Here is a 25,955-nt window from a genome sequence, read left to right as displayed (position 1 = left end):
TACTTTGTTGCCATGATTCTGACATATAATAAATTCAATTCAGTTTATTTATATATTATCAGGTCACAACAGAAGTCACCTCAGGGCACTAAACAGAAACACTAGCAGGTGCTGGTCATAAAATTAGAATATCATGAAAAAGTTGATTTATTTCAGTAATTCCATTCAAAAAGTGCAACTTGTATATTATATTAATTCATTACACACAAACTGATATATTTCAAATGTTTATTTATTTTAATGTTGATGATTATAACTGACAACTGAAATCTGCATCTCCATAAAGTTGGTTAGGGTGGGAGATTCGCAAAGAGTGGACTGCAGCTGGAGTCAGTGCTTCAAGAACCACCATGCACAGACGTATGCAAGACATGGGTTTCAGCTGTCACATTCTGTGTCAAGCCACTCTTGAACAAGAGACAGAGTCAGAAGCATCTCACCTGGGACTGCTGCTGAGTGGTCCAAAGTTATGTTCTCTGATGAAAGTAAATTTTGCATTTTCTTTGTAAATCAAGATCCCAGAGTCTGGAGGAAGAGAGGAGAGGCACAGTGTTGAGGTCCAGTGTCAAGTTTCCACAGTCAGTGATGGTTTGGGGTGCCACATCATCTGCTGGTGTTGGTCCACTATGTTTTCTGAGGTCAACGCAGCCGTCTACCAGGAAGTTTTAGAGCACTTCATGCTTCCTGCTGCTGACCCACATTTTGGAATTGGTTTTGTTTTATCATCCTGTCCAGGGTGCAGTTATCCCTATTGCTTGTACACTTTTTTCCTACCACATTGTTTCCTTTCCTTCACCTCTCTATTAATGTGTTTGGACACAGAGCTCTGTGAACAGCCAGCCTCTTTAGCAATGACTTTTTGTGTCCTACCCTCCTTGTGCAAGGTGTCAGTGGTCATCTTTTGGACAACTGTCAAGTCAGCAGTCTTCCCCATGATTATGTAGCCTACAGAACTAGACTGAGAGACCATTTAAAGGCCTTTGCAAGTGTTTGGAGTTAATTAGCTGATTAGAGTGTGGCACTTGGTGTCTTCAATATTGAACCTTTTCACAATATTCTAATTTTCTGAGATATTGAATTTGGGGTTTTCGTTAGTCGTCAGTTACAATAATCAACATTAAAATAAATAAACATTTGAAATATATCAGTCTGTGTGTAATGAATGAATATAATATATAAGTTTCACTTTTTGAATGAAATCACTGAAATAAATAAACTTTTTCATGATATAATTTTTTGACAAGCACCTATAAAATAAGTTGACACTATTTATCCGAGTAGCAAACTGCTTTGAATTTAACGTCATCGCAGAACTCATCAGAACTCTCATCTCATCAATAGCAGAAACATAGACACACAAACACATTAGAGTCATGTATTTATCGATGTATTAGCATGCAATTAAATGTATAAATTATACTGTAAATGCAGTACATGTCCTCTAGTAAACACTGAAATAATCAATGCATTTTCTTTTGTGTCCGCATCATCGGTAATACAGCGACATCTAGTGGTCATGAGGTCGTTAGGGTTTAATTCGTTGATAAAAGTCCCCGTAGTAACGTTTATATTGAATATTTTTTATGTAAATTTAAGAAGAAAATTCACTTTAACTCAAATGCTTGCACCTATAACATTAAATATATAGTAAACAAACGCGAAATGTAGTAACAATTGTAAAGTTGTATGTGTTCCGATTGTTTGTGTGAATAAAGTTTGTTGAAACTGATGACGCGGCGTCTTCCACGTTTACACCGGACGTGGCAGTCTGCGCTGCTTTGAAAAATACTGTAACGAGCGGTGTTCAATATTTCTCTTCGTCCTTGTTAATAGCTTTTCAGACATAATAGATTCCACCATCGTCGTTCAGCTATGGGGCTCACCATCTCGTCCATTTTTGGCCGACTTTTTGGGAAAAAGCAAATGAGGATTTTGATGGGTGAGTGAAAGTTTTGTTTGGCTAATAGGAGCTAGCATCGCTCACTGAGAAAACTAAAGTAGCACAACTGCTAAATAACGAGCTAATGTAAAACAAGGCGGTTTATTATTTGTTTTATGGAAGGAAAATCTTTTTATTCAGGCTATTTTTTAAAGTTGTATGACAGTAAAAAAAAAAAAAAACAACAACTGTATATTTGGCCTTGTACCTAAAGTAAATGTTTATATTAGCAATGTGTTGGAAAGTCTGCCACCTGACATAAGGTGACTAAATTAAATGTTAAAGATTTACAAACATTATTAAGGCAAAACTAAGAGTCATGTTTAAAAATCGTATTGAAATTAAAAGTCAATTAAAATCACTGAAGTTGTGTAGCTGTAATGCAAAATGAATTTTAGGTGTTATTTTTACCCAATTTAGTTTTTGACCTATTGTTTTGTGTGATGTACAAAAAGTTTAAACACCTCGAATTCTTTAATATTTTGCATTCAAGCAACCAGACTGTCTTTAATGTTTGGGATAATTTTGATTAGTTCTTTATGCTTATTAAGATGATAAAATAGAACTTTATCCTTTTTTTTTAATGGACTTTCAAAGCATTTAATAAGACTTTGAGTGATTTTTCACTCATTTTTGTCCAGTTCTTGCATATTGGCTGGTGTGCTTAAATAAAAAAATGGGAAGTAGATGAGTAGAAGACAAACGATGTATGTTTTATGCCTGGATGATTCATAGGTCAGAGTTAAACAAGTTAAACCTTCTTCTGAAAAAGAGCAAATAAGCAGACCAAGCCTTAAAAATCATTATGAAACTTCCAGAGGACCTGAAGTCCTCATTGATCAGGATAAGTTTAAAATAATTTTAAAAAATCTGTAATCCTGGAAGCAAAGTATAAAAAAAATGACTGACTCAACACTTTTACCCAATATTGTTTGCATATACTTATGCATTTATGCTTCGTGATGAAAATATCCCAACATAGTTACTCACTATGTAGTCATATGCTTCACTGCATTTCTCAAAATGATGACTTGTCCTTTGAAACATTTTGTGACTTACATATGTTTGTAATTTATTGGCTTTTCTTCCTACTTTTCTCAAAATATTTTTCTTAAATTATGTTTTATTAGTTGGTCTAGATGCTGCTGGAAAAACAACTATCCTGTACAAACTGAAGCTTGGTGAAATTGTGACCACTATCCCAACCATTGGTGAGAATTAATTTGAAAGTTGTGTCTCAAATGTAAATTACATTTGAGTTCTTTTAGGGTGTCATTTGTGCTTTAATGTGTCATTAATACCTCTGCCCCTTTTCTTACATCTGTGAAGGTTTCAATGTAGAGACTGTAGAATATAAAAACATCAGTTTCACTGTTTGGGACGTGGGTGGTCAGGACAAGATCAGACCTCTGTGGAGGCATTATTTCCAGAACACGCAGGTATGTGTAGTTCTTTGAGTGCTATACAACAGGTTTTTGTTTTTTTAACATAACCTCATGTTATCATGAGGCGTTGTGAAACGGTTGTAGTGATTAGTAGAAGAAAAACGGAATGAACCAAAGTTATTCATCAAATTGCTGCAGTGAGACAGCAGTAAAAGAAAATAGACAAAAGTCACAAAGCTGTTAAAGTTTTAGGTTAATTTTTGTGAACGTGCTTTAACTGAAATATTGTTTCACTTTCATGCATAGTTTTTTTTTTCTTTTTAAATTTTATTTATTTAAAACATCTTTGAACTTGGTAGCACTTATGTACAAATAAATAAGATGCAATTATATTTCTAGGATATTAATTGTAGTACAAACGCAATCCCTTGCATGCATTATAAAAATATATTCCCTCTTATTTAGGGTCTCATCTTTGTAGTGGACAGTAATGACAGAGAAAGAGTTGCAGAGTCTGCAGAGGAGCTCTCAAAGATGGTAAGTGTTTTATAACTGCAGGTTACTGTGAGCAGAGCAGATTGATTGCCACTAATGTGAGGAGTTCCATGATTTGATGATGTGAAAAATAAAAGCGTTCTAGATTAATACCTGGTCATAATGATACATTGTCTGTACTGATGAGGCTACAAACACTGCAAAAAATATGTTTGAATGTAGAAGTGCCATACCATGTGTTTAATAATGACACAAAGTGTCAAAAGTGATAATAAAGTTTGCTGCCTATGAAAATCAAACCATTAACAAAGTGAATGACTGTCTGTTGTAAAAGTGATGAGCTGTAACGTAATTTGAAATAATTTTAGCATGAACTGCTCAGAACGTTTTTAAGTTGTCAAATCTGTAACGGATGATGTCTCTGCCTGTATAGCTGGAGGAAGATGAGCTAAGAGATGCAGTTTTGCTGGTTTTTGCAAACAAACAGGACCTTCCAAACGCCCTAACAGTCAGCGAGCTTACAGACAGACTTGGCTTACACGCTCTTCGCAGCAGAACCGTAAGTAATTTGAACAGAAACACTTTGTTTGCCTAAAGTAAGGTTCAAAACCGTGATCCTCTTAGAGATGCTGGATTGCCTCCTAATTTCTGTCGGTTTTCGCAGTGGCACATTGAGTCGACGTGCGCCACCCAGGGCACTGGGCTGTATGAAGGACTGGACTGGCTATCCAGGGAGTTGTCCAAGAACTAAAGAACGACTGGCTGGACTGAAAAGTGAGACTGAACATGGCAGGACCGCAGAATCAGCACCAATGTTCACAAAAAGGATGACGCTGGTAGACTTTATAACGAAACATTTATGGGGTTTTTTCTCTGTTATCAAAACTACTACTTTATTTCTTTGTTTAGTCTGAATTTCTCTCTTTGTCCCTTTTTTTGTATTAACAATTTATGTTGAATCGTGAGAAAAAAAACACCCTTTTTGGAGATTCACTCAAGTTCTTGTAAAAAATTTGGACTTGGTCTTTTTTGAGCCTTGATTGGGGGCTATGATATAACCCCAGAGCTTAGCTGGAGAACACTTATTAGGCTTCCACAAGCTGCTAATCTCCATAGCCCCTGTGGATATTTGACTATCGCAGACATGACCCTGGTCTCTTCACTACCACGTCCTCCATCCTGTTTTTGTGAAGGACTCTGTGAGGTGGAGGAGGATTGCTGTGATTTTGTTAGTGTGAAGACATTTGGCTCCAAAAGAACCACAGACCTAGTCCCTTTTCTACAAATCTCAGCTTTTCATTCTTTATCACCTTTAAAGGGTTATTCTGTCTTGAAGATGCAGCTGTGTCTTTATGCTTTCACAAGATAAAATGATGCAATAGGCCTCTTTGTTTCCAGCTGCATGAAATGATGTTGCAGCAGACCCACACCACTGTGAGAGTTCTTTTCTGCAACTTGATTAGAAAATTGAATTGTTTCCTGTTTGAATATTTCTGAAGTTGCATTCACTTGTTGTTTGTTTGAATAAAAAAAAAAACACACAAACAAAAAAAAAACCCTGTTTTCTGTTTTTTGACTGAAAATGCTTTTATCAAAAGGAGGAAGGAAGTGTTTGTTCAGTGTTAACACGGGGCCAGCAGCATTACAAAACACCAAACTGCCTTTTTCTTTGGATCACTTGTTGAAGACGAGTTTCTTCTGTCTGGCGATTGGTGTATTAACCACTTTAACACATCAAATTCTTTGAATCTACTTTTTCATGTTAGTCTTTCAGATGCTAAAGCTGTATTCAAATATATTGTTTATGTATTAAATTTAAATAGTGCTTTAAATGAAGTCACTGAAAATCTTGTTTTGAATTTGAACATATTGCATCACACACTTCAACACTCAGCTGCCGTCTTATGTCAGGAACCGCAGCTAAAACAGGAAGTGGTGTTTTTTTGTTTTTTGTGGTAAAGGGTGCAGCCAAACCTTTGTAAAAGGCTCATAAGCTCTTTGTATCGGCCGTGAGTCGTTTTCAAACAATAAATTCAAATTTATGCTGGTTGATGTTGTACAAATCATAATCTATGGACTTAACTGGGTGTTGTAAATACCCTGAGCCAGGCTGGCTGGTTCAATCTTAAATATGCACAAAGATTATTGTTCAAGTGCTGGGATCTAATGTGACCTTTGTATAGATGATGGTAATGGGTGCAGCAAAAATACAAATTGAAATGGTTTATTCTGCTTTTCAGGAAGCATTAGTTTTTGGGCATTACAGGAAAAACTAATCTGAATGATGCTTTAACAAAATGTTTTTGATTAGTTTGGAATTTCTACATTTTCTTTTAAATCGGGCATAAAGTAATGGTGTGAAAAAACTGCCAATAAAATTACGAGAGGGTGAAATTAGGAACGTTATATGACTGAAAATGTGTATCTCACTTGCTGTGTATGAATAAGATTCAACCAGAAGATTGTACCACAGAGAGAGATCTTAAAGTAGAAAACACTTTCCTGTGTAAATCAACAGTCTGATCTTTTATTTTAGCTCAGGATTACAAAAAACACTTTACTTTGCTTGTAATTAAGATAAACACATTTTTCTAAAACTTCATGTGGTGACAAGTGAGCTCTCCTGTCTTTCAAGAAGGTCATCGGTATAAACTGATTTAAGATGGGGGAGTTGGAGTTAATTCCATCTTAATTAAAAGAACGTTCCTGTTGCTGTAGGTTGGAGAAGGATGTGTTTGGATCTGCTCCTGGACGTGAGCTGAATCACAACAGCACATGGAATTGAATACATGTTTCTTGGTTCTGATCTACGACATTCTTCTAAAGCAGAAGTGATGGATTTTACAATATTTCAATTCATTAAAGTGCATTTAAATATGTTAAGAGTTCTTAAACCCAGAGCTTAATGATGAAAGGATGAAATTACCAATTCAATTTGCTCAGCATCACAGAGTGAAATTAGGTGCAGAGCCATGGCTGCTTGCAGGTAATTAGGTCATACGCAGAGGTGAAGGAATAAGCATTATATAATTGGCTTGTTATGATGCATGAATGTCTGTTCTAATGTATTTAGGTCTGTTAATCAGGCTTAGTGGAGCTGGGTCATCACTCCAGTTAGTGCGTGCACTGGGTGGGTCTAGACAGAGAAGCACGTTTATCTGGTTTGAACAGCTTTTATTTTTATGTTCTAGACGTTTTATTGCTGGAAAGTTCTTTAAATGGGATTCAGAGATTCACGGTCCAACATAACAGCGAAGGTAAGCCACAATCCAGTGCATGTTTATTATATTTGAGTTTGATTTCAGGGGTTCCTCGTCTGTGCAGGATAATGCTGAGCTTGAACCCCCATGTACCAGTCCCCCAGCCCTCCTACTCCCAGACCAGGGAGAACCTGGTCAGAGCGATCCCACACAAACTCCTCTGTCTGCTGGTCTGTGGAGGAAAGGACTGTCGATACGAAGGACCAGAGTGCTGGAAATCAAACCAACAAGCCATTCGAGGCCTTTTCTCTTCCTGGTGGGAATACCTGATTACAGTCTCTGAGATGTTCTTGTTTCAGGTGTAGCAAAGACTTTTCGAAACGTGTAATTTACTGATCAAAACCTTCCGACTATCCCAGGGTGACTGATGATATAGTTGCAACGGCGCGACCTTCTAATCAACTCATTAAGAAGTATGACATCATTGAACAATTTCAAAGGTAATCACTTGTCTGCATTTTATTTTTGTGTGTCTGTGTAATTTGTTGCTACAAATGTTACAACTCGATATCAGAAAATAAAAATGCCTTCAGTTGCATTTATCAGATAAATTAGGCTACATTACAGTGATGTCTTCAAATAGTGGAGTTAAAGATAAAAATAAAAAAAATCACATCTTTTTTCAGGTTAAAGATCAGGTCAATCATCAACATGCAGTTCCCAGGGGAGCATGCTCACTGTGGACCTCCTCTAGAGCCTGAGAGCGGTTTCACTTACTCCCCGCAGATCTTCATGGACAATGACAGTGAGATGTTGATTCACGAGCATTTTATTTCATTTAAAGACAACCCTTTGAACCAGATCTGATTCTCATCTGTAAAACACTGAAAAAGTTGGAGTTTGTATCCGTAAGGCAGAAAGTAATTATTAAACGGATTATGTGTTTTATTACGTTTCTCTCACAGCAACCTTCAGTAAAGTTCAATCAGACACTAGTCTAATCATATCTAATTATATTTGTTTGCAGTTTACTTTTACAACTTTGCGATGCCAGATTTTGGAGTTACGTCTCTTGTTGGGATCATCGATGGAGTGAAGGTTTTGGACTTTGCAGTGAAGGAAGGACGAGTTGCCGTGCACTGCCACGCAGGCCTGGGAAGGACGGGTGGGAGTCTGCACTGAAGCTCAAAAACATATTTAGTTGTCTTTCACATACAATCCTCTTTGATGCCTGCTGTTTTATCTTACTCTTGTTTTTGGTGCTTGAAAGGCGTCCTGATAGCCTGTTACCTGATCTACAGCCTGCGCATCAGCCCCAGCGAGGCCGTCCACTACGTGCGCATTAAACGGCCTCGTTCTATCCAAACGCGGGCGCAGATAAATCAGGTGTTTGACTTTGCTCGCATGCTTGGCACGCAGCTGGTTCAGTACCCAGATCTTAACCTGCGGCACGGAGCTCCTTTCACCCTCCAGCATTATTTAAACCGACAAGCACTGCTGCTGCACGGCCAGGAGGCACGCAAACTCAGACACACACCCAAGGTCAGGACTTTGTCAGTACACTGCAGTAATGTTTTCATGATCAGACAACAAACCTCCCGCTTTGGGCTTGCTTTCCTTTTAACTAGGTGGTGTACCTGCTGTGTGTGCGCCTCTCCTGTTTGGCTCTGGGGCTGCCTTCTCCTCCGGAGGTCCACGCTGAGATGGAGAGGAGGTCAGCTCTGAGGACTCTGGGCAGAACTGTGAGGGAGACTCTCGTGTCCAAACAGTATTTACCTTTGCTGAACGAAGGCTGTAAGGGCTCATGGGCAGGTTCAGGGTCTGTGTCCTCTTGGGATGAACCTTTGGGGTCCTTGGAGAGGAAGCAGGAGGTGTTGCTGGTTAAACGCAGCTTTAGTGAATCTGATCTCAGTAAGATCATAGTGAATGAGGTGAGATTTCCCTTTTTGCATCCAGATTTACACCATTTCCATTAGATTCAGAGGGTTTTCTCACTCTGTTGCCATTTGTTCTAAAGGACCAGGAAGTGAGGTCATGCTGCACCGCTGCACTTGGGCGTGAGAAACACTGGTGTGCGCAGGATCTGTTACAAGCTGATCTGAGACCAGTTAGTCCAGTCTTCAGTTCAGTTTTACCAGTTCATCTGACAAGCAAAACAAAATACCATATACTGAAAATCCCAATGTCTGGCATGAGGTCAAGCAACAGTTGCACGAAGACGACAAAGTGTTCTGATAAACATAGCTCCAACCTGGAGGTAAATTATTTTTACTGTCGGAACAAACTGATGGCACAGAAAGTTTTGTCACCAATGTTCTAAATGTCTGACTTCTGTCACATAAAGTTGCACAGAAATCCACATAATTGTGGACCAACCTCGATGGCCCGTCTTGTTGCCAAAGCTCTGGCAGAACAAGGTTCTCCAGGAGAAACCTTTCTGCAGAGGTCAGCACTGCTGCAGGTACAAAACAATTGCCAGCTGCCTAATTTGTATGGTTTTGATTAAATTGAATTTACAATGAACCTCATCTTTTCAAAAGGAGGAACTGAACAGTAGTGACTGTGGCTGGTCGCTGCTGGTCACCGAGTCAGACCCTCACGTCCTCTCTTGTCTCTTGTGGACCTGGCTGGAGAAGTTAAAGGTAAAGGTGACATCAAACAGACTCTAATAAATGAAAATGTAGCCCAGACTATAGCGTACACTAGTGGCGTAGTCTACATTTTGTAGTGGATATACTGTGCTTCAAAACCAAAGCTCACCAGTTAGTACAAAGTAATCGTTAATTCATTTTGATTTTTAAGCATATATAACATTTCCAAATTTCTCTGATGCTTATATTTGAATAAATGTACAACAAACTTTGTACAACCGTTGGCTTTGTATTAAAAATAAAATTGATAAAACTGCATCAAAGCAAAACATGTTAAAGTATTAAGTAATAAGTTCAGAAGTATTAATTATATAATAATTTGCTGGATAAGTGAATGTAATAAACAAGCGCTGCATACAGACAGATTGTTACGGAAGTGTTTAACTGCCGTTTGACGTATCAATGACACATGCCCAATGATATGTCATGTATTATTGGGCACTTTTAAGTGGGTATACTGAAATTCTCAAGTTTTTCTGGTGGATATACTCTGTATGCCCACGTATCACGTAGACTACACCACTGGAGTACACCCACCTAATTAAAAATGCATATAGAGTAGTCCCTCGCTACTTCACGGTTCGTTTATTGAGGACTTGCTCTATCGCGGTTTTTCATAATAAGATTGGACATGGCACACAATTGGCTGATTGATGGATGAGCCGCACGATCGGCATGGAATTTTTTATTTAAAATAAATTATTTTAAATGATTTAGCACCTGCTGCACCTTTGTACAGCCCAGAGCTGCACAAAAAGCTTCCTGCTGCAGCTGATCAACTGTTCTCTGAGAAATGGGCGTGGCCAAGAGTGCTGGCTGAGAGCCAATGAGGCTGAAATCATGACATTCTGTGCTCATTTTGAGTGTTTAGAAACATTGTTTAGAATATCCTGATGCATGCTCAATAATCCAGGTAGAAAAATCTAAAAAAGTTAAATCTGGTCCTCTGGACATTCAACAAAACAAAACAAAGCAAATCAATAAAAAAATGTAGAAACGTTTCGTCTCTCATCAGAGAGACTTCCTCAGTCTGAGGAGCTGTATTCAGCTCAGTCTCTTAAATAGCACCGTCTCAGGGTGGATCAACCAGTTTTGCTGCTGACAACCAAACGTTTCAAACCATTTCTCAGAGAACAGCTGATCAGCTGCAGCAGGAAGCTTTTTGTGCAGCTCTGGGCTGTACAAAGGTGCAGCAGGTGCTAAATCATTTAAAATAATTTATTTTAAATAAAAAATTCCATGCCGAGACGTTTATTTTCTAAACATAACGTCCCAGTGGCTTTTAAACCCCAAAATACATTACGGCAGAGACTGGTTCATCCCAAAGATCCAGTCCCCCGGCACAAACAGAGCAATGTTGTGTATGCTGTTCAGTGTCAGGAGGGCTGTGATCAGTCTTACATTGGGGAAACTTAACAGCCACTGGCCAAAAGGATGGCCCAGCACAGAAGATCAACATCATCAGGCCAGGACTCTGCGGTCTACACTCATCTCCAGGCCAGCGGTCACTCTTTCAAGGATGAAGATGTTCACATCCTGGATAGAGAGGAACAATGGTTTGAGAGAGGAGTAAAGGAGGCCATCTTTGTGAAAAGAAACCGTCCATCATTAAACAGGGGTGGAGGCCTCCGGGTTCAACTGTCCCCCTCTTACAATGCTGTGATTGCTAGTATCACTCAGCCCTCTGTGAATAGTACACAGCCATCAGTGTGCTAATGACCCATTGTTATGCTGATGGTCCTTCTTGAGCATGTGATCAGCTGGTTTTGGTTGTCAGCAGCAAAACTGGTTGATCCACCCTGAGAAGGTGCTATTTAAGAGACTGAGCTGAATACAGCACCTCAGACTGAGGAAGTCTCTCAGATGAGAGACGAAACGTTTCTACATTTTTTTGTTGATTTGCTTTGTTTTGTTTTTTTGAATGTCCAGAGGACCAGATTTAACTTTTTTAGATTGTTTAGAATATTGCAAGAATGTGGAAAGGGTTTAAAATACCAAACTACTACTTACTACTTGTACTATTCCTACTTTGCGGTTTTTCACTTATCGCGGGTCTTCAGGCTACTGATCCCCCGGATAAACGAGGGACTACTGGATATTTAATTAAACTCCTTTTACTTTCACAAATGTTTTCTCTGTGTCATCCAGGACCCTGTTCTGAGTAGTGACGATGTAGAAAGGTTGAATCTCGGAGGTAGTGACAGGAAGCCTCTCAGTGTGCTTAAAAGGGTAAAGTAACCGCTGATGGAAACATTCATAGTTCTTGATAAGAACTGTCATATCTTCAGTAAAGATTCACCGTGTTGTGTCCACCATCAGTCACAGAGACACACCATCTACTGTCTGCTGAGTTGTGTGAGCACAGTCACCAGGCTGTGTCCTCATAGAGAGGATGTAGTGCTCCTACGGCTGATGTGTGCACTCACAAGGGTAAGACAGTGGAAGTTAAGTGTCTTTTCTCCTCTAATAGAAATACTTTGTCAAATGTATGCATCATTTTTACCTAACAGTTCCCTCTAGAGGAAACAGGAAGCCTTGCACCTTTGATGGAAGTCCTGAAAGTCAGTTTGAGAGAAACCTTCAACAACAGACACCTCACAAGGACCGGCCGTGTCAACCCTACACTGTGAAGAGCTGGTGCTGCGTTTCACACGAGTGCGTGAAAGTGGGCAGAAGAAGCAGGATACACGTCCCTTCCTCCCGTCCTTGAAGACATTTTGGGAACTCGTATCACAAAAAGCATGTAGAAAATGTGTGAATAAAAACAGAAAGTCTGAATTCCATTCATTTGCTTCCATTGCATCTTGACACTGCCAGGAATGAAAGAGAAACGTATCTGAACCAGAAACTATGAGCTAGAGCTTTTTCAGAAATTAGAAAATAAAAATTCTGCCATTCAGGACAAGTCTTATGCTTTTGAAGCCCAAGACATGATTTCTCTGCCGATTCTCCAACCCCACAATATATGTGGATTCACCTCCCGTGTGCCTGTTTAGATGTAGCAAAAATAAAATCAATCATCAACTAAGACATCGGCAAATATTAAACCTCTCCTTCTGTTGTGACTTTCATCTGTGCCACATTAATTTGCTGCTGAACACTTCACAACCTCCCAACAAACAAGATAAGAGCAGTTTTAATAGATGTGAAAGGGCTTTTCAACGTTGTTGTGTTAAATACTTATATTTTGATATGTTCTGAAGTAAGGTTGGGTCATCTGAGTTCAAAATGATGTATGATGATCCTTTCTAAAGTTTTATTCTTGTTAGATGGATTTTAAAAGTGCAGTTAAAATTCAAGAGCTTTAAAAAAAAAATACAGAACAGAATATATAATGTGGAATCCGGACTGTGCACTGAAACCTAATAATAGCATAAATATGATATTACCTGTAACACATTTTGGTTAATAATTGCTTTGAGTAATGAACTACGATACCTTTGACCTAGCCAGTTAAACCCAAACAGTGTTTGGTTACAGCCTTTCATCCCTAATAAATCATTTACGAGATCTGCATTATGCTTTTATTTTTTACATTTCAAGGATTCAGGCACAGTTTTAGAAGAAGAAAAAAATCCTATTCAACTTACTGGGCATGCCTGTGGGAGAGTTATCTCCATGACAACATTGTCATAGTGACATTGATGGGTGCTGAACAGTCTGTGTTTGGGTTCACTTGCTGAGTTCTGAACACAAAGCCCGAGACGAACACCGGCAGCTGGACGGGGAACTTTGTGAGGTAAAACAATCCCTCTCTTGTTTAAGAGTGAAACTAAAGTGAAAGCAGGCAGAGCTGGATAAGGTTTGTGCACACTTTATGTACATCCTGATGTTATATTGACGAGCATCAGGTGTTTGATGAGTTTACTGATTTTCTGGGTGGGTATAGGATTGAAAGAAAATGTATGAGCATACACGAAGTGCAGCTCTACTAAAGCAGGCGAGCCGTTTCTAAAATTTAACAATAAAATAAATGAAAGATTGTATATTCATAATTGCGCTAAAGCTTAATACTTGTACTTTCTTTTCTACAACAACATATCTCAAGGGGAAATGGTTTTTCAGACCATGCTTTTCAATGCATGTTTAAGAACACAGACTGGTCAAGAACACCCAAGTTTTACAGATTTAACAAAACAAATGAGCCTAAAGATCTCATTTGACTTTTGGTCTAAGGAATCCAACTGTCAGAGACAAAGATTTTACATTTATCCACTAAATTTGCCCAGGTTAAATAGCACAAATATTTCATAGCAATCGGTTGAGAGTTATCAGAAAGTGGGTGAAAATGGACATTTTTCTAACTTAGAAACTTCAAAGTAACAGTGGTGCTGAATATCATCAACATAAATGTTAACTAACGCCACTGAAATTAATAATAACGTGTGGTACAGGTACTTAACAAGACCATAAATTATCCCAGAACAGAGCCATGAGGGATTCCATATGCAACTTTAATTTCATTTCAGTTCAATTCAGTTTATTTATACAGCGCCAAGTCACAACAGAAGTCATCTCAGGGCACTGAACAGAAACGTTCATATATATATATAAGGTACGTTAATAACATTAATTATCTAAGGAGCATAATGACTGTACTGTTTAATTATTAATGATTAATTACTGTAAAACTGTTTTTTGATACTTATACTGGGAAAGTTTTTAGCACATAAAGTATAAATAGTAAAATTATGAAGAAGCATATTCTACAGGACAGGCAGCACGGTGGTGCAATTGGTAAAGCTGCTGCCTCTCAGCGAGGAGGACACCAGTTCAAATCCCGGCCGGGGGCCTTTCTGGGTGGAGTTCGCATGTTGTCTTCCTGCATGCGTGGACCAAAACATGCATGTTGGGTTGATTGGTAACTCTAAATTGAGTGAGAAAGTGAATGGTTGTTTGTCTCGTTTGTCTCTATGTGTCCCTGTGATGGACTGGAGACCAGTCCAGGGTGTCCCCTGCCTCTCACATAGTGATGGCTGGACATGGGCACCGGTGACCCCCACGACTCAAAAAGGAAGAAGCGGGTAAAGATAACGGATGGATGAATATTCTACAGGCTTTAAAATAATTCTAATAGCAAAATCTATTTAATGCATGGCTCATAATGAATTATGTTGTTTTGCTGCACTGAACCTGAGGCAATATTTTTACATTATAAACTTAAAGTATCTTGCATAATTTTTTTAAACAATATTTGGTTCCAATGTATAGTAAAATAACTGTAGCAATTTACTCTCACAATTTTGTCCGTTACTCTTTTTTTATTTCCCTTAAAAGCCAATTCCTCCGTTGCTGCAATGTCGATTGATGAACCTTGGGTTGGAACCTGGAGACCCCACAAGCCAAGAGGGCCTATAGCTGCTCTCTATGGTAGCCCAGGGCCTAAATACGCACTGCCTGCACTTATAGGTACCAAACGTAACTTTTTTTAAAAACCAGAAACATTTATCAGATGTGATAAATGACATAGCTTGCTTTTTCTCTGTAAAGGTATTTCCCAACATGACCCCACAAAATTCAAAGCCCCAGTTTTCTCCTTCGGTGCACGGCACAAGGAAGCAAATACAAACTGCTCCCCTGGACCGAGATACCTAATCCCCTCCAACATCACAAGAAAAGGACGAAGTGGCGCACCTGCATTTTCAATCCACGGCCGCCCAAAGCAGCTCCAGTTGTTCCGAGCCCCTGGACCAGGTCAACGGAGCAAAATTTAACACATTTTATTTTGGATTCTTTGTAACAGCAGATAAAACTTGAATACTCTTGATATCATACACAGGCCGTTTACCTGTCAGCATGATCATTAGGTTATTTTATTTGGTGTCACAGGTCAGTACTCTCCAGAAGGTTCAGGAAAGATGACCTACTGCTCAGCTCCAGCTTTTTCTCTGTCTGGAAGAAGAAGAGACGGAGTTACCAACCAAACACCTGGTAACATATGAAAGGCAGAGAACTTCAGAGTTTCACCAAACTATATTATTAAAGTTTTACTGTTTCTTCTATTGCAGGCCCAGCCACCTACACTCTGCCCCCTATGCTGGGCTCTAAAAGTGCAGTCACACCTTCAGCTCCCACCTACATACTTTGTGGCCGCAGTAAAACTGGGAGCTTCCATGAGGATCTTAAAAAGGTATAGAATTAATTATTTAAACTGATTACAAAGTAGAAATCTTGTTTTATTTTGTTTGGTGTACTGGTGGTTTCCCTCCAGACTCCGAGCCCAGCTGCCTACAACGTTGTGGACCCATGTATTTATAGACAGAAACCTCCACAGTACACCATAAAAGGCCGGAATTTTGTTTCTAGCAATGCCACAGACAAACCAGGTCCAGGATCGCACTATCCTGAGCGGGTAAGAAATATCTAATTTCTAAAAAATACTCAGATAACTTTTGTTTAGCTCATCTACGGTAACTATTTTTTTCTCTACAGGTTACCTTCACGAGAGCAAAAGCTCCTAGCTTCACTTTTGGAGTTCGTCACTCACAATACATCTCACCTCTTATTGTAAATATGAATGAATAATTGCTCAATTGTCCTGAATAAAAAGAAAAACTGACATGACAAATTATCAGTCTAACCCTGGCTATTTTATTGCTCAAATTGTCACATAATTGTTCCTAAGTGGAGGTCAGGACCAAATCATTAGAAACTAAGTGATGGGGTGGGAAGATGATTTGAAGACATAAAATATATTTTAAAAATAATGGCTGATAGCTGGCAGCACGGCGGCGCAACTGGTAGAGCTGCTGCCTCTCAGCAAGCAGGTCCCTGGTTCAAACCCCGGTCCAGGGGCCTTTTGGGGTGGAGTTTGCATGTTCTCTCCGTGCATGCGTGGGTTTTCTCCGGGTGCTCCGGTTTCCTCCCACAGACCAAAAACATGCATGTTAGGCTGATTGGTAACTCTAAATTGTCCCTAGGTGTGAGTGAGAGAGTGAATGGTTGTTTGTCTCGTTTGTCTCTCTGTGGCCCTATGATGAACTTGCGACCCGTCCAGGGTGTACCCCGCCCCTCGCACAGTGATGGCTGGACATGGGCACCAACGACCCTCGTGACCCAAAATGGAATAAGCGGGTAAAGATAATGGATGGATGGATGGCTGACTGATAGCTGATTTTGTCCTTATTGTTACAAAATACAAAAAATAATCATCCTTATGTATCAAAAAAATAATACAGTTAAGAGATGTTAGTATTTTCATAAAAGGTTTAATTGGCAGTTTTATCATCTTCAACTGTGAACCTCTGGCACTTTTTATTTTGTTCAAGTTGAACAATTTAAGTAACTCAGGCCAACCAACTTTTGAAACACGTTTAGTTCAGTGTTATCCAGGTGTTCTCAAACTTTTTCATGCCATGGCCCCCCGAACAGAATTAGATTCTGGACGAGGCCTCTCTCGCAAACCTACAAACAAATCCAACATTTTTCAGTCAGGTCATCTGGACAGTTTCTTTTTTTGTGTGCTGAAACGATTCGCCTTCGATCCGGAAGGCTTCATCAGTCAAGGAAACACACAACAAAACTGATTCTTCCTCCAGCATCTTACTCCAAAATTGAACAAACCAGTTCTGCTTGTGATAAGATGGTCTCTTTGGTATGCCCCCCTCCTCCATTGCCGGCCCTCTTCCTTGAAAACAACAAAGTCCATGCTCAATAATCCAGGTATACAATCCAACATTTTTCAGTCAAATGAAGCCTGAATGAAGCCAAATGACCGAAGGCGAAACGTTTCAGCACAAAAAAAAAAAAGAAAGAAACTGTCCAGATGACCTGACTGAAAAATGTTGGATTTTATACCTGGATTATTGAGCATGGACTTTGTTGTCTACAAACAAATGTTACAAAATATGTAAAGAAACATCAACTTTTAGAATGTTTTAAGTTTTATTCACTATATTCAATTAATTATTACAGCTGCTGAGCATAAAAATGTTATTAACTAACATGATGTAAACATATTCCCACTAAAAAACCAAAAACTTTTCAACAAACTGTTGACCAGAAGAACACAACAAAAGAAATCTAACCTCTCTCTCAAGCGTGTTTATCTGGAAATGACAGATACAGATTGTCCTAGTGGGCAATTTTTATTATTATTATTACTAAGTTTTTATTTTTGATTTTTTAATCTTCTTCTGTCCCGCTTTTTGCCCACCCCCCACCCCCCAGAGCCCCCTGGCGACCCCACCGGGGGCCGCGGCCCCCACTTTGGAAAACTGTTAGGCAACTGAACTCAGAATTCAGAATTTACTAAATAATGCTAGGATTGATGGAATTATTTTGTAAAAAAAAAAAAGAAAAAAAAAGTAAAAGTTTAATAAATAAAACAATTCAACACAAACGTTAATGCAATTTTATTCCCAGTTAAATAAACGTGAAAATAATTTAAAAACAAACCCATAATATTGGCTTGCAGTTGTAAAACAATAAATAGATATGCAAAGAATTACACTAAATCACTAGCACATTTTTGACTGTATTAACATTATTACTTACTGTTTTTCTGAGTGGCCTACTTCCACTAAACTGACTTATGTTCCCCTATGAACAAATGTATTTACAGACAGGCACTTGATAAGACAGCATGATCCCAGCAGAGGTCCTGTTAGCGTCCCTGTTGCATAGAAACCGAATCGTTTTTAATGTCGTGCGTAGAAAATCTTTTACTGTTCGAGCTCAAGTTCATTTGTTATTTTACTCAAGACAGGGCAGGATACATCTGAAAATTAGGCACATTACCTGATGTTTAAACGTGTATTCAATCCTAATTCCGTTACCGGTTTTAGTGGGTCCTACCGTCCGTTTTTACCTCCGTCAGTTGTTGCTGCGGGGTGACGCGCGAAAAGTAACAAGTAAAAAAAACTCTTAGCAGCAGACTATAACATGTAACCAGTGACGTTTGCTGTTCTGCATTTGGTTTAAATGATGACCAAGTTTATTGGACTGGGTGAGCGCTGACACAGCTTTTTGGTAAGTGTTTAAAAACGGTTTACGTCGTAATGTTAACGCCAGCTAACCGGTGGGCAGAAGCTAGCTAACGCTTGCGTTGCTAGCTCACCGATACAGACTTGGTTCGAAGCTTTAAAAGATCCTTCTCGGGTGTTTATACAAACTAAAAACAAAGGAGCACAGGGAAATCAAATGGCTAACGACGTCGAGAGCATTCCTGAACTGGACCAAAAGAAATACGACGCTGATGAACAAGTTAAGATCATCTGTCTGGGAGACAGTGCAGTTGGTAAATCCAAGTGAGTAATAAACTGCATTCAATTAGCCTTTGGTTTCCTGCTGTCATGACAAGCTTTCTCTCTTTCTCTCATAGGCTGATGGAGAGGTTCCTTGTGGATGAATAGTATCCTTCACCAGCTATATATAAACAATTTAAACAACATAGATGATCTCGTTTTGGTCTAGATAATTGAAGATCTTTAACACTTCCTGCAGCCGTCCTCAGCAGCTGTCAACCTACGCTTTGACTCTCTACAAACACACGACTACTATTGGAAACAAGACCATAGTGGTTGGTCAGTGTTTGCTCGTGCTTTGTCTTTAGTGAGCAGAATTAATAGTTTTAAACAACCGAAGATCATCTGTGAAAAGACAAGTCGCATTGCTTTTAAAAGAATGGCTTTTGTTTGTGATCCACAGATTTCTGGGACACTGCTGGTCAGGAGAGGTTTCAGAGCATGCATCCTTCATACTACCACAAAGCACATGCTTGCATCATGGTAAGATGCACGCTTGGCTTTAATGAAGACTCCTGCGTGTTATTTGATTACTTCTGTTTTGCAGGGATGTAAAATGAGAAGGTTTAATCAATAAAAGTACATTTTCACATTATATCTTAGTTGAACTAAGATGAATATAATGATTTGTTAACTGGGAAGAAAATGTTGTGTTGGATGACTGCATTATCTCAGTGGTTGTACTCTCAGTAATCATTTTTACACTCTTTTTTTTTTCTTCCTAGGTGTTTGATGTTCAAAGGAAGATCACATATAAGAATTTAGCCAGTTGGCATAAGGAGCTGAGGGAGTACCGACCAGAAATACCCTGTTGTGTGGTTGCCAACAAAATTGATGGCGAGTCTGATTCTGACACAAAATATCATTATCAATAATTAATATTTCATTAGGACGCCATGCTGCAGCATATGTAACGTGTTGTTATATTACATGCAGATAAACTTCTTGTTCATGCCTTGATTAATCAAATGGTCACATTTTGCATGTTTTTACCAACAGCTGATTTCAAAGTGACACACAGAAGTTTCAACTTTGCAAAGAAACACGGGCTTCCGTTTTACTTTGTCTCTGCCGCTGATGGAACAAACGTAGTTAAGGTTGGACATTATTGTTTTTTTTTATTGGGAATATTGTTAAAATATTTTAGGTGTCTGTAGCACTTTGGATTTGGGTGGAGTTTAACATTTGTAAAGCATTAGGCTGTCACAGCTCAGTACCACGTTTACAAGCCTATAGTTAAATATATAGTTTAAACAATAACTATACAATTGGAGCTTCGTGTTGACAGTTCTGATTGTAATTGACAGATGTTCAGAGACATGATAAAGATGGCCGTGGACTACAAGCAAAACCCCAGTGACTTCATGGATGAAGTAATGCAAGAATTAGAGGTACACCTTTCTCTTGCTTTAATCAATACGTTCTGGTTCTTACTCAAAATCCACATTTGATCTTTTTTTAACTTTTTGTCTTTGATGTGGAAAAGGCAGTTGGTAAATTGGTCTCTGTCCTTTCACAGAACTTTGACCTGGAGAAGAAAGAGGAGAACTCCGAGGCAGATGAGGACTGATTAAAAGCAGAGTCCAGAGTTAGATTGAAAGTATTTTTTCTTAACTCTTTAACCGTTAATAAACCTTGATTCAATTTGATGCGGTTTAGGTCTGTGTTTGACATCTCCGATTTCCCATCACTGACGCTGTCAAACAGGATTCTATGTCTTTTATGTAATTTCTGCTTACTAAATTATTGAATTGTAAATCCCCTTTTGCAAGATGGCAGACAGTTTTAAATTGAACCTAACAAAATAATTAGCTTTTGTCCCATTTATCAGGTTTATTCTTTATTTGGCCTCATCATTTATACTCCAGACTTCATATCCTTTATTATAGTAGAACATTTACTCAAGTGTGGAAAAAATTAATTAATGTAATAACAATGTGAAGCATGAAAAACTGACACAGCAAAGAGAATGTGCAATTATAAACTGTATTTCCTGCTGTTCACAGTGATTGTGTGAAGTGTTGTGTGCAGCACCAGCAGGCAGTTGCATTTGTTGGCTGCTTTACTTGCATTAATTTTATGATGTAAATTCAGTTTTTTTTAGTGCTTTATAAATGAAAGCTTAATGTACCATAAAAAGAACTGTTCTCTTGACTCCTTTCATCTGTTTGTTGAAGTGCAGCAAAGTCGACTGAACGTCAGCATCTGTCACATGAAAGTCAGAATTTTAAGTAAATGCAAAGCTATTTTGAAATGACCAGATTTTCAAAAAGTTCAAGAAAGGTTTCTTTAAAGTCAAGGTTTAAACGAGCACATACAGTTTTTATACTTTCAAAGCCAGCGCATGTTAGTAACATGGTTAGTAACTGTTAGTAACATGGTTAGTAACTGTTAGTAACATGGTTAGTAACTGCCTTTCACTCACATGAACCTTTGGAATATTTAGTAGCAGCTCAGTCTTCTGGTATTTTATGTCATTCTTACATTTTTTTTCCTAAAGGTTTCTAGATATGTGAGTTTCTGCACTGGTGTGTTAGTTCTGTGCTATTTGCTTTACATATACCATTCAACTTAAATCTCTTCAGATAGTCAACTGATATTTTTTAACGTTTTGAAATGCTCGTTTTTAGTTTTCAAGCACTCGCAGCATAACGATGAACCCACTTCTGTGTTTATAGTTCCAAGCATTTTGTTTTCCCCAATACATTTTGTCATCTTACCTTTTTTTTCTTTCCAGTTTAGCTCTTAGTGTAAATTATTCACAATAATTATTTTTAATAATGTTCAGATTAGTTTGAGGGTTTTTTATCCATATAAAACAAAATCCATGCAGTTTGTACAGTTTTGCGAAATGTGTTTTTGTGTTTGGGGCAACAGAAAAAAGACTGGTACGAGGATTATATCTGCGCAGGACGTGTCCACATGTGAAGTATACGAGTATAACTAGAACGTTCCTGGAGAAACTGACGGGGACTGCTGAGTTTTGTTCAGAGATCTCTGCGCTACAGGTCATGTGACCTCACTGTGGCAGGAAGAGGCTGTTAAGATTTCTGTCAATGCTTTTCCAATGAGATAAATGGTGTCTTTGTTTGCAAATTACGTTGCCATGGTAACTCAAAATGCCAATAAAACTAATAGCACACATCAAGATGCCGAGACAGTTATGATATAAAATTTGTGGGGGTACACATTGTCGTTCGGGCCGCATTAAAGTTAATAGATGAACAAAACCCTTTTCAGGTGGATAATAATGGGTTCAGGCAGTCCCAGTAAGACATACTGGTACTTATAAAAGTAAAAGCAGGAACGTACCTGTCAAAACAAGAGAGTTCCCGGATTTTGTTCTGGCTCAATTTAAGCCCTGGGTAAAAGTACATACAAAGTAAAGTAGAGTATCTGAATTATCTTTAATGTCTGCAGGTAAACTGGACTCTTGCTTTAGCAGCACAACAGAACAAAGTTCTCTGATATAGTTCTGATTTCAGGTTACATTACTACAAAATGAGGCTACAGGTGGTACATACACTGAACTTTCAATGTTTACTTTGCTTTATTGTAAAGTTTGACTGAAATAGGAAAACCCATTTGTTGGACCATGAGGTGTAAATATAATGTTTAGACAATGACACAAGTATTTCCTAAGTTAAGTGTTAAGTGACAATAAAACTTTAGAAAAACAGTATTAACGCAAGATGCAGTTTAAATTTGTTTAAAATATGGAAACAATTGTTTGTTTAAATTGAATTTAGTTCTGTTTATCTAATTATTTAGTAATTTTGATTACGTGTTACTTTAATGAAAATTATTTTACTGAGCAAGAAACTGCATATCTGAGGATTTTTTTGAGCTATTTGCATACAGTAAATCAAACTAAAGCATTTTCAAAGACAAAAAAAAAAAGACAATTGTTGCTTTAATTATAAATTTATTACATAATATAACAAACATATATCTCTGTGGTGGAGATATCAAGTGCAACATCTCAGGTCTGGCCTCAGTTTTTACTATCGCCCTTACTCTGTTTGAAGAAAACCAGGTAGTTATCTTGTATCTTGGTTAAAGTTTTGATGTAATGGGTCTAGAAGGAGAGATGTTGCTGAGAAGAGGAAGTTCTAGTGTGAGACGAGAGCGAGGCGTTGCAGTGATACATCCACCGTTCTAAACTTCACAGTGCAAACAAGGAAAAAACCAACAATGAAAGAAAACAAAAACCCTCGGATGATAAGATCACTGGTTCTGCTATGGCCCAACCAGCACCAGTGGGGTTTTTAAAAAGTCACACTGCTTCTTGTACACTGTGTAAATTGTGCTTTGTTGATTAAGAAATATGAAAAGATAACCCTTGCAGAACTTATTCGATCTTATGATTTGTATGTCACACACTGCTTGTTTTGACATTTCTTTCGTAGTAAACTTGCACAAGAATCCAAACACTTTTCACCACAGCATTGATTTTTTTAAAACCAGGCCAACCAACGTCTGAGTTCAGACCATACACGTTCACCGCTCTGCTCTTCTTCATGTTTATCTTGGAATAACAACCCTCCATATTCAAATCAAGCAATTGTTTTATAAATTTAAGACAAATGTTAAAGCAAATAGAAATACATAAGGCTATATGTATGTTCATATACATAAATATATAAGAAGACATACATATAGCCTGTTTCTTTACAAAATAATAAGAATGACTGTATTTCCACCTGCAGGAAGATACAGAAAGATCTAATAAATGTTTGTTGTTCTCAAGATTTCCAGGAGATGGCACCATATTGTCATATAATCTAACAGCCTAAGAGTGCTGTGACTAAGATAGTCCTAAAGCAAAGACAAATATACAGGTAAAAGTTACTTTTTGGCACATTTTTTTTTCTTTGTGTTTGTTCCTCACTGGATCATCTTATATAGCATATTGAAAACTCAGAAACTGAAGGTCTGAAAAAGGAAAAAGGAGTGCTGCCAGACAGCGTGGTGGGGAAAGAGCGCAGATGCCATTCGGTGATGGCTGTACAGAACCGTGACACAGTTCCAAGGTGAGTCCTTTTTGTTGTGACTTGCAATACAAAATGTGGTGTCATGAAAACTCTGTTCTCTCTGTCTGCTTCTCCCTCTAAATCAGAACAGTTTCCCCTCAAGACGTACCATTAGACAACGATGAGCTTCAGTCTTAAAGATTAATGTGTGTGTGGTTTTCTGTGTGTATTTGTGTAGTTGTGTGACACAGCCACTGCCGGCAATCTCTGATGGTACAAGTAAGGCTATAGTGGACTAACACCAAAAATGTAAACCTCGAAGATTACTCATTTGCTTGTTGTCACATGCATTCTTATCACCTCACTTCCAAACACACACACACACACACACACACACACACACACACACACACACACAGTGAAGAGGAACAACCACAGAGAGAGAGAGATGTAGGGAATCCAGATGCACGCATGGACGATGGGTGGCTTTTATGTTAGCACCTTGTCACCTTGTTTTGTGCAAATCATCCCCTAGTTCATAGTTCAGAGTTCAAAAGTTCAAGAGTTCATAGAAAGAATAAAATCTGCTCACCTTTTTCACAGGTGGTTAACTATGCATATATGCCAAACATTCATATATAGATCTATATACTTTTAATTTTCAAAAATTTATATGAAATCTATTATATATACATTGCTTGTGATTAAAAAAGCAAATATTTGTAGTTATATTTATAGTTCTTTTTTTTATACAAGTGTAGGTATGTTCAGAATGGGCAGGATATTTTTTTGTCTTCCCACCTGTCACGCTAAAATTCAAATGATTTAAATATGTTTCACACGCTACAAAATCTACCTACAGTGGCCGAGGATCAATTATCAACAGAAAAGAAATACAGCAGAAGGTTCACATAAATCTGAGGATCTAACACTGGAGACAAAGTAAGAGTGAGGTCACAGTGAGGCAGTGAGTGCTATTCCTACAACTCAACATACGTATAATGATTTGACGCTCTGCCTGCTTTTCAAAACGACTAAAAGAAGCATATAAAAGAACTATAAGGAAAAGTGCACGAACGTTGCCAAATGAAAGTGCCTCGGCTGAAGGCTGCCAATGAGCAGAGGTAAAATGGACACGTCCTCAGTCAGAAATGCTGAAATGCTTTTTCCCCCTGCAGCATTAATAAAACTCACTGGTTCTCATTGCCAGCTTTAATTTACATTTAATTTCATGAGTACAATTATAAATTTGTAGTGTTGAAGGAGAACTCAGTTTTGTTTTGTCTAAAAACCCAGATCTTTTTAAGATTTCTGGCTTCCATTGTTTCTGATGTGCCAGTTTGTCACTCAGTAAGACGGTAGTGGCGATAAAGAGAAAAAGCTACACTGTCAAGTTGTAAAATACAGATAAAAAAAAAAAAAGACAGTTCAGATTATTTCAAGTTGGGCTCTGTGGAAACAACTATGAACAACTGGCATTTTAACTGTAGTTAATAACTTTTTGAACAACGTCAGTCTGGAGACAAAGCTTTCACCGGATCGATGAGCTAACTGTCTGAGCGAGGCTAAGAGCAAAGTGCAGCGCTTTCATTTAAAACAACTTTCATGTTCATGCAAACACTGCTGCACAAACATTTACATTATTGTCCATTTCATACTGCACAGTAGATAAGTAGAGTTGTACGGGTGTTTGTGTGCAAAGAGTGGCAGCAGCAGGTAGTTGTAGCACTTCTGGTGCAGCTTGGGTACTTCCAGCTGGGATATGATGTTTCTGCTGGAATACCAATGCAATACAAAACTCACGGCAGTGTAAAGGTTTATGATACAGTGTTTACATAAAGCACTTAGAACTGTTGGAGATGAGTTGTTTTAAGATGGCAGCAGTCATCTTTGGTCTTGGCTGCACTTAAACTAGCCATTTGCTTATTTAGTCTGTCAGTCAGAATGAAACGTCTTCTTCAAATCATCTGTTCAAACAGCTTTTTTCAACAAGAATCCATCCATCCATCCATCCATCCATCCATCCATCCATCCATCCATCCATCCATCCATCCATCCATCCATCCA

The 25,955-nt window shown here is 38.3% G+C and overlaps 4 protein-coding genes across 4 annotated transcripts; all 4 read left to right on the top strand.

Moving 5' to 3' along the window:
- Nucleotides 1-1,756: 1,756 nt before the first annotated feature.
- Nucleotides 1,757-4,645, top strand: LOC119415675 (ADP-ribosylation factor 5). Its single transcript, XM_037682840.1, has 6 exons — nt 1,757-1,939; nt 3,070-3,150; nt 3,269-3,378; nt 3,790-3,861; nt 4,253-4,378; nt 4,484-4,645. Exons 1-6 carry the CDS (start codon nt 1,873-1,875, stop codon nt 4,568-4,570), a joined length of 543 nt encoding a protein of 180 aa, XP_037538768.1. The 5' UTR covers nt 1,757-1,872; the 3' UTR covers nt 4,571-4,645.
- A 2,502-nt stretch (nt 4,646-7,147) lies between these two features.
- On the top strand, nt 7,148-12,480 carry zgc:77752 (uncharacterized protein LOC393862 homolog). The gene is made up of 12 exons (XM_037682839.1): nt 7,148-7,335; nt 7,439-7,519; nt 7,706-7,824; nt 8,047-8,184; nt 8,290-8,561; nt 8,648-8,950; nt 9,037-9,276; nt 9,364-9,480; nt 9,560-9,661; nt 11,819-11,899; nt 11,990-12,100; nt 12,181-12,480. Exons 1-12 carry the CDS (start codon nt 7,148-7,150, stop codon nt 12,298-12,300), a joined length of 1,872 nt encoding a protein of 623 aa, XP_037538767.1. The 3' UTR covers nt 12,301-12,480.
- Nucleotides 12,481-14,967: 2,487 nt separating this feature from the next.
- On the top strand, nt 14,968-16,195 carry odf3b (outer dense fiber of sperm tails 3B). Its single transcript, XM_037682838.1, has 6 exons — nt 14,968-15,079; nt 15,161-15,364; nt 15,500-15,601; nt 15,679-15,800; nt 15,882-16,022; nt 16,103-16,195. Exons 1-6 carry the CDS (start codon nt 14,968-14,970, stop codon nt 16,193-16,195), a joined length of 774 nt encoding a protein of 257 aa, XP_037538766.1.
- A 2,502-nt stretch (nt 16,196-18,697) lies between these two features.
- On the top strand, nt 18,698-20,546 carry rabl2 (RAB, member of RAS oncogene family-like 2). Its single transcript, XM_037682837.1, is given in 7 exon segments — nt 18,698-18,960; nt 19,085-19,194; nt 19,319-19,398; nt 19,641-19,752; nt 19,915-20,012; nt 20,223-20,306; nt 20,435-20,546. Coding segments are annotated over 7 exon segments (684 nt in total). The 5' UTR covers nt 18,698-18,811; the 3' UTR covers nt 20,486-20,546.
- Nucleotides 20,547-25,955: the final 5,409 nt, after the last annotated feature.

The sequence above is a fragment of the Nematolebias whitei genome, chromosome 10 (genome assembly GCF_014905685.2).
Source record: "Nematolebias whitei isolate Nwh7 chromosome 10, NemWhi1, whole genome shotgun sequence".
Lineage (NCBI taxonomy): Eukaryota > Metazoa > Chordata > Actinopteri > Cyprinodontiformes > Rivulidae > Nematolebias > Nematolebias whitei.
Note: the sequence above shows the minus strand (reverse complement) of the source record. Positions and strands in the feature narration are given on the sequence as shown.

What these genes read in the sequence shown, in the direction of transcription:
- LOC119415675 (XM_037682840.1), top strand. Translation starts at nt 1,873, where the DNA reads ATGGGGCTCACCATCTCGTCCATTTTTGGCCGACTTTTTGGGAAAAAG. An exon ending in GCAAATGAGGATTTTGATGG is followed by an intron (nt 1,940 to 3,069) that starts GTGAGTGAAAGT and finishes ATGTTTTATTAG; the next exon opens with TTGGTCTAGATGCTGCTGGA. An exon ending in GACCACTATCCCAACCATTG is followed by an intron (nt 3,151 to 3,268) that starts GTGAGAATTAAT and finishes ACATCTGTGAAG; the next exon opens with GTTTCAATGTAGAGACTGTA.
- odf3b (XM_037682838.1), top strand. Translation starts at nt 14,968, where the DNA reads ATGTCGATTGATGAACCTTGGGTTGGAACCTGGAGACCCCACAAGCCA. An exon ending in CGCACTGCCTGCACTTATAG is followed by an intron (nt 15,080 to 15,160) that starts GTACCAAACGTA and finishes TTCTCTGTAAAG; the next exon opens with GTATTTCCCAACATGACCCC. An exon ending in TCCATGAGGATCTTAAAAAG is followed by an intron (nt 15,801 to 15,881) that starts GTATAGAATTAA and finishes GTTTCCCTCCAG; the next exon opens with ACTCCGAGCCCAGCTGCCTA.
- zgc:77752 (XM_037682839.1), top strand. Translation starts at nt 7,148, where the DNA reads ATGCTGAGCTTGAACCCCCATGTACCAGTCCCCCAGCCCTCCTACTCC. An exon ending in AACATAGCTCCAACCTGGAG is followed by an intron (nt 9,277 to 9,363) that starts GTAAATTATTTT and finishes TGTCACATAAAG; the next exon opens with TTGCACAGAAATCCACATAA. An exon ending in TGATGTGTGCACTCACAAGG is followed by an intron (nt 12,101 to 12,180) that starts GTAAGACAGTGG and finishes TTTACCTAACAG; the next exon opens with TTCCCTCTAGAGGAAACAGG.